General features: G+C 38.2%; 1 protein-coding gene and 1 pseudogene across 1 annotated transcript; one reads left to right on the forward strand and one right to left on the reverse strand.

Moving 5' to 3' along the window:
• The first annotated feature begins 857 nt into the window (after nucleotides 1-857).
• On the forward strand, nucleotides 858-7,204 carry LOC147532522 (uncharacterized; annotated as a pseudogene).
• Nucleotides 7,205-10,397: 3,193 nt separating this feature from the next.
• Nucleotides 10,398-11,351, reverse strand: LOC147532523 (uncharacterized). The gene is made up of 2 exons (XM_086647105.1): nucleotides 10,990-11,351; nucleotides 10,398-10,839 (listed from the first exon to the last, which is right to left on the reverse strand). Exons 1-2 carry the CDS (start codon nucleotides 11,141-11,143, stop codon nucleotides 10,586-10,588), a joined length of 408 nt encoding a protein of 135 aa, XP_086503231.1. The 5' UTR covers nucleotides 11,144-11,351; the 3' UTR covers nucleotides 10,398-10,585.
• Nucleotides 11,352-12,237: the final 886 nt, after the last annotated feature.

Raw genomic sequence — 12,237 nt, forward strand, 5'->3', positions numbered from 1 at the left:
TCGATTGTGATCCCTACTACTACTTCTGACAATGTACCAATCTTCATGCGTACGATTGTCGAAGAAGGAGATTTGGAACCCTTAGAAGACAATGTTGAACAACTCCTCACTCCAGTGCAGGAAGTTGTTCCTGATGAACAAACTCAACAACCTCAAGAGGAAGTGCCATTAAGGAGATCCAACAGAGAGAGGAGAAGTGCTATTTCGGATGATTACGTAGTATATCTCCAAGAACATGAGGACACTGGTGGATTGACAGAAGATGATCCAATCAACTTTCGTCAAGCCATGCAGGATTCTAACTCTGAAAAATGGATCAACGCAATGAATGAAGAATACAAATCATTGCAAGACAATCAAGTTTGGGATCTTGTCCCATTACCTGAAGGTAAGAAACCCATTGGTTGCAAATGGATTTTTAAAACCAAAAGGGATTCGAAAGGTAATGTGGAGAGATATAAGGCTCGTCTTGTGGCTAAAGGCTTCACTCAAAAGGAAGGCGTAGATTATAAAGAGACTTTCTCTCCGATTTCCTTGAAAGACTCTTTTAGGATAATTATGGCACTTGTTGCACATTTTGATCTTGAGCTACATCAGATGGATGTCAAAACGGCTTTTCTCAATGGAGACATTAAGGAAACAATATATATGGTGCAACTCAAAAACTGTGTATCTGTTGATCCAAAGAATATGGTTTGCAAATTAAAGAAATCCATCTATGGGCTCAAGCAGGCTTCCCGTCAGTGGTACTACAAATTTCATCAAGTTGTAGTCTCATTTAGTTTTGAGACAAATATTATTGAGGGTTATGTGTATCACATGGTTCAGTGGGAGTAGCTTTGTATTCCTGGTTTTGTATGTCGAAACCAGGAGACATCCTAGTCGCCAAAGGAGACAAATTTAGTCTAAACCAGTGCCCTCAAACTAATGTGAAAATTAAAGAAATTCAACAGATTCCTTATGCTTCAGCAGTTGGTATGTCAGGTAAATATTTAAGTAATCCTGGAATTGATCACTGGAAAGCAGCCAAAATGGTTTTCAGATACTAACAGAGAAATAAAGATTATATGCTCACATAGAAGAAGTCGGATCCTCTGGGAGATTATAAAGCACTTAATTCCGACTATTGTGGATGCAAATAATTACAAACCCAGTATAAGGTTACATTCGTATATTTACTGAAAGAGCTATGTTAGGAAGAGTGTTAATTAAACACTCATAGCTTCTTTTGGATTATGTAATAGAATTTGTAGCCGTTTATAAGACATCCAATTTTGGATTAGGATTGCAGTATTTTGTCACTAAAAATGACATTATAAGGTTATCAAAATACCATCAAAGTCATATTGTGACAATTATTTTGCATCTGTTTCAGATTAACAACAATGAGAACTAAAATATAAAGTTCTCGGTTGTGAATAAAAGAACATAGAGTGGGTTTCATATAGAGCATATTAAGACAAACTCCATTATTGCGGATCCGCTAACTGAGGGTTTAACACCAAAGGTGTTTAATGAGAACATTGTTCTCATTGGTGTTATATCACTATATGGTAATAAGGTTTAGTGGGAGTTTGTACACATATGGTTTGGTGTTATTTAGACATTGCTCTATGTTTTGAAATTTTCTGCAGAAATAAGGTATTCAGTTATTTTACACTCTATAATGCTATGTTAAGGTCGATTTCGATAAAGTTAAGGGTGGACCAGTTGGAAATAGACATGGTAAGATCACATTGCATGTAATTTCCATGCTACGCGTCAATGATTGATCTATGTCATTTGGTTATGTTGGTATGTGTGACTACTGATGGATTTAGTGACGCTTGAATGTTACGAAAGTCCCTTTAATCCCATACTAGCACAACTGATGGACCAGATTGTTTGGGATACCTAATATTTAATAGCACATTTTGAGCTCATAAGGATGTACACATTTCTAGATAGCATATGTGGCCCAAGTGGGAGATTGTTGGAAGAAATTCCAACATATGTGGGCTCACATATGTATAGACATGTGTATGGCTATCTCAGTAATTGTCAAGTCGTAAAGTGGTCTAATATGGATTGACTTGACTAGTGGGTATCAAATTGTCATGGAATAAACGTGTAGAGACCATTAAGTGATTTCTAATTTAATGAGGGGCCAAATTAGAAATAAAAGTCTATAAATAGGGGTTATGGTCCCCATTTGGGCTTCTTCCCCAATCTCAACATTTTGGTTAAGTGTGAAATCCCTTCATCACAAGAGAGATTCTAAAGGAAGAAGAACCAAGTGGAAGATCAACCCTACCCAACCATCTTTTAGCTATGGATCAAGGTACGCTTCCGTGATTATTTCATCTCTATGAATCTTTTGGAATTTATGTAAGTATGCTTGTTCATGTTATTTGATTTCATAATAATCATCTTATAACATGATTAGTTTAAGCATGTAAGGTTAAATATTGACTAACACAAAGAGCTCAATATGTCTAAAATCTGAAGTGGGTCTTCTTCTAGCAACAGCAATGAATATTTTGTTCTTGAGAGAGACAATTCTTTCAATTTTTAGAGAAGAAGTTTTTCTTCTTTGATCAAAGAAGAAGAAATGGTTGCTTTGTATATACTCCACCCACCATCATCACTACTTCTATGAGATATAAAGTAAAATCATCAATCCAACAGCAACAAGGCCAACCTCCATGATCAACAACTTTAAGCCTATTGAGATCTTCAATCTCACCATCCCAACCTTTCTCTGAACAACTTGATGAAACAGCTGGACTAAAATCAACTACTTCATAAGGGGTTAGTCTCCGAGTTTTCCCTATTCTAACTTCTAAGATGAGTTGAACACACCAATGACCAACTCTTTCTGGGTAATCCTGGATTTTCATGGGTACATACAAAAATCAGAAACTCACATGAAATTGTAGGTATGTCTTTCATGGATACTCTTTCTCTCTAATCCCCTTCTTCCTCTTGATGTAGTAAAGGTATCTGGATTCGATTTCGGGGTATATATGATTCTTCAAGAACTGACCTTCCAGTTCTATCACCAAGAACTTGGGGTTGATGATGAGAAGTGTAAGGGCAAGTCCAATGTGGGACTCGGGCTCCCAATTTTGGGAGCCCTTGATTTTTAGGAGCCCCGGGGCTTTTTTCAATTCCAACGTCGAGCTCCTAACAGGGGCTCCCAAATCTAAATTATGTACTGTAATGTACGTGTGCGGACTTTTAATTTCAATTTTTAACTATAAATTATTAATTTCAAATATAAAATTGAAATTTAATATTATGTTAGAGAGAGAGAAGGAATTTTGAAAAGATGAACAAACTTAAAAAAAAAAAAGAAAAAATTAGAGAAATGATTGGAAAAACAAATTTAAAACAATTTATATGGGGCTGGGAGCCGGGAGCATGGGGCTCCCAGCCCCACCGGGAGCCTAGCCCCGGGGCTCCCGGGTTGGGGCTCCCAAATTCAAATTGGGAGCCCCCAGGCCCCCCCCCCCCCCCCCCCCACAGACACACATTGGAGTCGCCCTAAGGATCCCCCCCACCACCCACACACATTGGAGTCGCCCTAAGGATCAGAACTGGTGTTTGAGTTTTGAGAGAAGGGTAGTTGGGTAGACGATAAATTGGGAGAGGTTTGAGTAGGTTAAGTAAGGGTAAACTAGTATATTCTCCTTGATTAGGGTAAAATAGTCATTTTCCTTCTCTTTTGATTTTAAACTGTTATATTTAACTTTTTATTTCAAAAAGGGAGTCCAAAGTGCAACACTGGAAAAAGAGAATCCAAACAACAAGTCAATTATACGAAGAGGGTCAAAACAGCAAATCTCCCTTTTTTTAAGGTTATTTTCTAAATAGCCCCCAAATTTGTGACCAGCGTGCTGCCTAGCCCCCTACTGTATCAAAAATACCCAGATGGCCCTATTTTTCAATTACAGTTAGAGTTATTTCCCAAATAGCCGCCAACTTTGTGACCAGCGTCCTACCAAGCCCCCTACTTTATCAAAAATACCCACATGGCCCCCTTTTTGAGTTACCGTTATAACTCCGTTAACTAGTCATCACTCTCTCTCCTCCATCTCATCACCTCTCTGCCACCTCATCTTCTCGCCACCTCATTATCTTCACCGGCGAAGGTCGCCGACTGGAAATTTGGCCGACCGGCGACCTTCATCGGTGAAGACGACGATGTGGCATGGTAGATGACAGGGGCGGGCCCACATAGGGGCCCGTGGGGGCGCAGGCCCCCACGGACCCAAATGTGGGATCTTTTAGTTTATAGAAAAAATGAGGTGCTTCTAGAGGTATTTTTAGTCAGCCAACCTGTTATGAAAAGACCAGCCCAAAACTAAATAACTATCTTACTTTAATTAAAAGGTTTTTCATGGCCCACCACATCTTTAAAAAGATTTAGTTTCCTTTGACTAAATCGATGGAGCTATTAAATAGGCAAACTGTTCACCTCTTATTTCTCCAATAAATAGGTAAATTTGTTGGACGGATTCCCACTTTTATTCGATGAAACCCACTTAGTTTACTTGCCAACGGAACCATTAAATAGAATATTTCTTTAATACTTAAATTTTTTTGTTTTAGAAAACTCCTATATTCTTAAATTCTTTATAGTTGTTATTTCTATTTTACCTTCCAATCTACCATTATATACTAAAATCCTAATTTTAATCTAAATAAGAATCAAAGATACAGAAGTTATAAATTTTAGTAGTCGTGTTCCCTTGCAAAACTGCAATCTCATCTTTTCTTTGTCGTGACATCAAAATAAGTCATGGAGAGATACTTTAAACGAAAAGTTATGGATGAATGTTCATCACAAATCAAGAAGTCTCGCAATAGTTTACAATAAAATAACAAAGACAAGAACGTTGAAGAAAATCATGATGATATCTTGTTGCCATCACCACCAATAGAACAAGAAAATAATTCAAAAGATGCAAATAAAGAAATTGACCTTACTACTCTTCCTGCAGATCCTGGATGTCGAACACGTATTTTAGATTATCATCCTAATGTTCGAGACCAAGTTCGAAGAGCATATCTACTAAAAGGACCTTGTCAACCTCGAAATCATAATTTTCCTATGACAAAATTTGGAAAAAGGGAGCGAAAGTTTAGTCCAACTTGGTTTAATGATAATTCTAATTGGTTAGAATATAGTATATCTAAAGATGTTGTATTCTGCTTGTATTGTTATCTATTTGTTGATGGTGATGATTCGTTTACCGTGGAGGGATTTTCAAATTGGAAGAAAAAAGAAAGGTTGAAAGTGCATGTAGGAGGTCCCAATAGTGCTCATAATAATGCAGTAAGAAATGGTGAAGATTTATTACGAGAGAAACAACACATAGGTATATCATTGCACAAACAGTCGGATGAAGTTCAGAAGAATTATAGAGTTCGATTGAATGCATCAGTTGATTGTGTTCGTTTTCTTTTAAGATAAGGTCTTCCATTTCGTGGACATGATGAGTCCGAACACTCAAGCAACCGAAGAAATTTTCTCGAATTGTTAAAGTGGTATAGGGATAAAAATGAGGATATAAAAGTTGTCACCATGGAAAATGCTCCAGCAAATCTGAAATTGGTGACACCTGATATTCAAAAAGACATTGCGAATGCAATTTCATTTGAAATCATCAATGCAATTGTTAGAGAAATTGGTGAGTCTAGATTTTCCATTCTTGTTGATGAATCTCGTGATATATCCACAAAAGAGCAAATGGCTATTGTATTGCGTTATGTGAATAAGGGTCAAGTAATTGAACGTTTTGTTGGTATTGAGCATGTTAGCAGTACAACGTCTGCCTCGCTTAAGGAAGCTATTGACAGTTTCTTTTCCAAGCACGGATTAAGTATTTCAAGATTGAGAGGACAAGGATACGACGGGGCAAGCAATATGCAAGGTGAGTTTAATGGTCTTAAAGCACTTATTTTAAAAGAAAATAGATGTGCATATTTCGTTCACTGCTTTGCTCATCAACTTCAATTAGCTGTTGTTGTTGTGGCGAAGAATCATACAAAAACCAATGATTTATTTACTTTGGTTGCTAATGTTGTTAATATTGTTGGAAGATCACCAAAACGTCGTGATATTCTTCGCGAGAAACATGCTGATGTTATTTTAGAGGCCCTAGGTAACAATGAACTTTCTAGTGGACAAGGGTTGAATCAAGAAACAACTCTTACACGAGCTGGTGATACATGTTGGGGATCACATCACAAGACTTTATCAGGAATGATTAATATGTTTTCATCTATAATAGATGTACTTGAGGTTGTGGTCGTTGACAACAAATCTGACCACAAATTTACAGCAAAAGTTTTATTAAGTTCTACTCAGACATTCAGATTTGCTTTATCTCTCCATCTAGCAAAAAATATATTGGGAATCACAAATGATTTGTCACAAGCATTACAAAGAAAAGATTAGGAGATTGTGAATGCTATGAAGTTAGTAAAAATATGTAAGTTACGACTACAAGAGATGCGAGATAGTGGTTGGGATTCTTTGCTTATTCACGTGACTTCTTTTTGTGAAAAACACAACATTGAAGTTCCTACTATGGATAATGTGTTCAGACGTGAAGGTCGTCCGAGACGTAATACTCAAGAAACCACAAATATGCATCATTACCGTGTTGAGCTTTTTTATGCAGTCGTTGATATGCAACTTCAGGAGTTAAATAATTGATTCAATGAGGTGAACACTGAGTTGCTTATTTGTCTAGCTAGTATGAATCCAGTCGACTCATTTGCAGCATTTGATAAGAAAAATTTGACCCGCCTTGCTGAATTTTACCCACAACATTTCTCTAATACAGATTTAATGATGCTTGAAGACCAACTTGAGAATTATATAATTGATATGAAGTCTAGCGATGAGTTCATAGGATTTAAAGGGATCGCTGATCTTGCAAAACAAATGGTAGAGAAAAGAAAAGATAAGGTGTACCCGCTTGTTTACTTACTACTGACATTGTCATTAACACTTCCAGTTGCAACTGCTACAATAGAAAGAGTGTTCTCTGGTATGAGTATTGTGAAAAACAGATTACGAAATCGAATGGGAGACGAATGGATGAATGATAATTTACTTGCGTACATTGAAAAGGATGTATTTGATACTATTAGTAATGAAGTTATTATGCAACGATTTCAGAAGATGAAAACTCGTCGAGGACAACTATAAATATGTAAATAGGTAAAATATTATGAATAAATAAAAGTCATTTTCTTATAGCATATGAAATTGTTATTTTTTTTTTAACTTAAATGCGCCCCCACATCGAAAAAATCCTGGCTTCGCCACTGGTAGATGATGTGGCGTGATAGATGATGTGGCAGAGAGAGGTGATGAGATGGAAGAGAGAAAGCGATGACTAGTTAACGGTGTTATAACAGTAACTCAAAAAGGGGGTCATCTGGGTATTTTTGATAAAGTAGGGGGTTAGGCAGGAAGCTGGTCACAAAGTTGGGGGGCTATTCGGGAAATAACTCTTACAGTTATAACACCGTTAACTAGTCATCACCTCTTTCTCCTCCATCTCGTCACCACTCTCTGCCACCTCATATTATTGCCACTTCATCAACAATGATATCATCTTCATGATTCTCGATTTTCTTGAAGAGAATCCAGTTGGTAAGAAGTCATTCTCTCTCATCTGCAGATCCTTCTACATGGTTGAATCTCGTCACCGAAAAACACTAAAACCATTTAGATCCCACTTATTATTAAGTTTGCGGTCATCCAACTCAAAGCCAATTGGCAATGAGTGGAGAGGACCTATACATTATATTCTTGGTTGCTAGTTACCCCTTCTTCCATGTGAGACTATTCTCACACTTATCAATAAGATCCTCTATCGGTGTACTTCTGTTATCAATCATGATCTCTCTACTTGCCCTATTATAACAGATAATAATCTTCGATTTATATCTTTATGTTGTAACTCGACGTTGAGATCAATTAATCTTTCGAGATCGAAGTTTTTCTCATATGCAAGGCTCTTTAGTTTAGTTCTCAAGTAACGTCCACATTAAAGGACAGATTCTTAAACATCCACAAAATCAATTCCAACAAGTAAAAAAGAAGTAGCACAAGTTAGAGCTTACCCTAAACCTTCATTAAGGCTAATGATAGAAATTCATAAGATATTCATGAAATTGATAGATTAAACTTGAATCACAATTTCGGTTCATTGCTTCCGTGGTTAGTAACTATGCTTTCATATTGAATAAGTGAAAACTAGGTTTGAATCAATGAAAACTAGATTTGAATCATTGAAAACTAGATTTTATGAAATTGATAGATCAATATGCTTCTCCCGAATCTACAACAAAATCCATGAACAAAATTGTCCCTAACAAGGTAAAAAATATTCCAAATTATAGCCGACAATGTAATGACAAAAATCGTATTAGGCCAACGCCGCCTAGGCCCAGCCTACTTGCATAAATATCACTTGACCCAACCTAGGGGTGGGAATCAGTCCGGACGAGCGGGAAACAGACAGTAACTTAACCGGTCCGGGCGGAACGGGCACACGTCCTAAGTGTCCACTCGGACATCGGACAAAACGAGCGAACATTTCACTTTTTTCTCCGATAAAGTGTCCGTCCGTGACCGTTTTGATAATCGGGCAAATCGGGTATCGGTCGGTCGACCACCGGTCACTAATGAACAAATAAAGAAATTTTTATTCGAAACTAAAACTGTTTAGTAGCTAAATACAACTTTCTAAACTCCCACTTTACAATTATAAAAAGTAAATGAATATAAAATCAAAAGATAATCATTTAGATTTCTCACGGATTACGATCGGCTCTATTCTTCTTCTCAGGGATCGTATCGGTGTATTGTGGATTCTTGGGTTACTGATGAGATATTGAGATTTTGGAGGAGATAGAGAAAGAGAGAAACTAAAAAAGTAGAGATGCGCGGACAAGATTAAGAAAAGTGGTTTCTAAGGATATATATATTTTACTCTTGAAATCTAACGGGTGAAGCTAACCCTACAAATTTAAAGGCTTAAAATCAATCATATAGACGGGTGGGTATAACGGGTAGGATAAACGGACGGGTTCAGTCGGGCAGACTATATAAGCGTGCGGACTCGATCGGATCACCGGGTAAGGACCTATGTCCGCGTCCGTCCGCTTAAGCTCTTTCGGTCGGAGTACGAACCGATCCGGGCATCGGACGATCACGGACCCTTCGGATTCAGACGGTCGTGGGCGGGTTTCGGGTTTTGGGGCCAAAATCCCACCCCTCGCCCAACTCACTCGTCTAATGGTTGAACACTCTCCAACGTGGAATCAGACCCATTAGAAGTCTGAATGGCTCCAGGCTCATGCGAACGTCCATCTAGACGAACAATAACCCATCAAAAGTAATAATACTCCAAGCACCCTTTGGTCACCCTCAACCCTTGGTTGTCGATTCAACCTCAACTCCAAAGATCTCGCTACATACCACTTGACTAGGTTAGACGAGAACCCCACGTCAGCTCAAATATATCGAAGTCATCTCTAACTACGAAGAGTCTAGAGTCGAGGCAGAGCAATCGCACGGTCAAGCTACTCTAGGCGACAAATCGACGGGTCGAACGAGTCTCCCTTAGCCTTCGGAGTCATCCTCGATCCAAAGTATTTCGGATCTAACATACTCCACGAATGCGTCAGTCGCCTATAAATACAATGAGACTCAGACTCACAAGGCATCGAATGTCAGCTAAAACTATAGGACTCGAATATCTTCTCAATCAGGCTACTGAACTTATTTCCTCTGCTTGCACTTATTATCTTCTAGTAAATCATTCCAGACAATGATATTTTATCTTCAAGCTCCAACACCCTTGAAGCTCTGTTAAGAACATCTGATCGAGTCGACCTCTCCACCTGCTCCAGAAAACGAACCTGGCAAACAATCCCGTAAAGTCAAAGCTCCGGCCACTCTACGAGTCAAGCCACCCTCCAACGATACAACACGGTGATACCCTCGCGATTCCATTTATTTACTTTATCTATAGTTTGATGACTTCACCGTCGAAGTCCCCTTGGCCGGCACCATCCCGGTGTCCTGAAGACTTCACGGTTCAAATTATTCTTATCTGCCTACAGGTCCAACTAGAACTTCGTCCATCTCAAAGTCTAAAGCCCAAGATGTTGGTGGCCCACCAATCGACCTTCTGTTAATTGTGAAATTTTCTACCGTCGAGAGACAACAGCCCCTGGTCTCTTAATAGGTTTGTCCCTGTATTAGATAAGTATCTAAACAATTTAATTGAAGAAAATTTTAGCATAACAAAATTATATTTTGTCATGTGGATCATTTTTCAGATCACTCTTCTTAAAATGTCCAACATACAAAATGAAAATCTAAATTAAGTCCGAACCATCATATAAAACTTCTATTTACTTAAACAAGTAGAAGATCTCGAATCACACCAGCTGATTTGCTTCTACCTTCCATTTTTATTTTAAAGCAAAGTAAATGACCTAATCAGAGTAAGCTGATTCCATCTAGAAACACACACTACACGTCTACACAAGCTAGCTAGCTAATATATGATTAGTTGGTGATGCCAATAGCTGCTTCATCTGAAGGAGTAGAAGAAGATGGGCATTTTTTATAGCAGAAGTCATTGATGTCCATGCACCTACACTGAGGTGGAATGGATCTGGTGCATCTACAAGCCTTGCATTGGGCATGGCAAGATGCCTTGATATCTGTACACTGGCACTGGGGAGGGATTGATCTTGTACACAAGCACATATCACAGCATCCTTTTTTCTTCTTTTCATATGTATTCTCTTGATCAAATACTGTCCTCCCCAAAAAAAGAAATTAGGGTAATTAGTAACATCCTAGCTAGCCTAGAGATCGACATGTATATATAATATCAATCCTAACTAAGGAAATACATATATGAGTCTGAGGACGTTAATTTCAGTCTTTTTAAACAAATTTTGTACCTTCCAAGGAGTCAGTTTGATAAATTCCAATTGAACCCAGGATAGAAGTTAGGTCAAGCCTACTAGCTTCTGCAGTGAGAACAGATGTAGATGCCACCACCACTACCACTACCAACGCTGCCACCACCACCGTTGCATTCATCTTTCTACCCATTCTCTCTCTCACTCTCAAACTTTTCTTCTACTAATCTGATCTCTCTTTACCTTTGTTTCTACTAGTGATATCTGATCTCTCTCTCTCTCTCTCTCTCTTGTACAATTAAAGCTCATTTTACTTGTGTTTTTATAGATCAAAATAGGAGCTACTGGTGACTCGAGGAGACAAATCTGGTCCATCACGTGAAAAGGGCATCTCTATCAATGACTAGGAACTGATGCGACTTTACTGAAATAGTCCAAAAATCTCACACATAATAATAAGAGTTAATTCTTATTTGGCCCCCTGCTTTGTGACCAGCTTCCTATATGACCCTCTATTTTTTGTAAATTCAAATGGCCCATTTTTTAATTTAAATGTCCTAATTACCCTTCTTATAAATATTTTTTCGACATAACAAAAAAGAAACTTGAATTCCACCTCACTTCCCTCTCCACCACACATATCTCTCCATCTCACCTCTCTCTCTCCATCTCACCTCTCTCTCCAACTCATCTCTCTCTCTAACTCACCTCTCTCTCTCCAAGTCACCCCTCTCTTCTCCGACGAAGGTCGCTGGACGGAAAATTTTCCGGGCGACGACCTTAAAAGAAATAAATAAATTTTCTCATCTCTCTCACTCTCTAGAAATTCCGGTGAAGGGGTTTCCCCTTCGTCGGAGAAGGTCTGTTCAAGGGGAAACCCCTTTGTCGGAGTTTCTAGAGAGAGAGAATGAGAGTTAAAAAAAAATTTAAGGTCGCCGGCCGGAAAAAATTTCGGCCGGCGACCTTCGTTGGAGAAGAGAGAAGTGACTTGGAGAGAGAGAGAGGTGAGTTAGAGAGAGAGGTGAGTTGGAGAGAGAGAGGTGAGATGGAGAGAGAGAGAGGTGATGTGGAGAGATGTGGTGGAGAGGGAAGTGAGGTTGAATTCAAGTTTTTTTTATTTTGTGTTGAAAAAATATTTATAAGAAGGTAATTAGGACATTTACATCAAAAAAGTGAGTCATATTTGAATTTACAGAAAATAGGAGGTCATAAGGGAAACTGGTCACAAAGTAGGGGCCAAATAAGAATTAACTCTAATAATAATAATAATAATGGTTCAAAATTGAT

The sequence above is a fragment of the Eschscholzia californica genome, unplaced genomic scaffold (assembly GCF_041429995.1).
Source record: "Eschscholzia californica isolate CP2 unplaced genomic scaffold, dmEscCali1.0.p SCAF_6, whole genome shotgun sequence".
Classification (NCBI taxonomy): domain Eukaryota; kingdom Viridiplantae; phylum Streptophyta; class Magnoliopsida; order Ranunculales; family Papaveraceae; genus Eschscholzia; species Eschscholzia californica.

Coding starts and splice junctions, on each gene's coding strand:
- LOC147532523 (XM_086647105.1), bottom strand. CDS start 11,143: ATGGGTAGAAAGATGAATGCAACGGTGGTGGTGGCAGCGTTGGTAGTG. Junction 10,840..10,989: donor TCAAACTGACTCCTTGGAAG/GTACAAAATTTG, acceptor TGGGGAGGACAG/TATTTGATCAAGAGAATACA.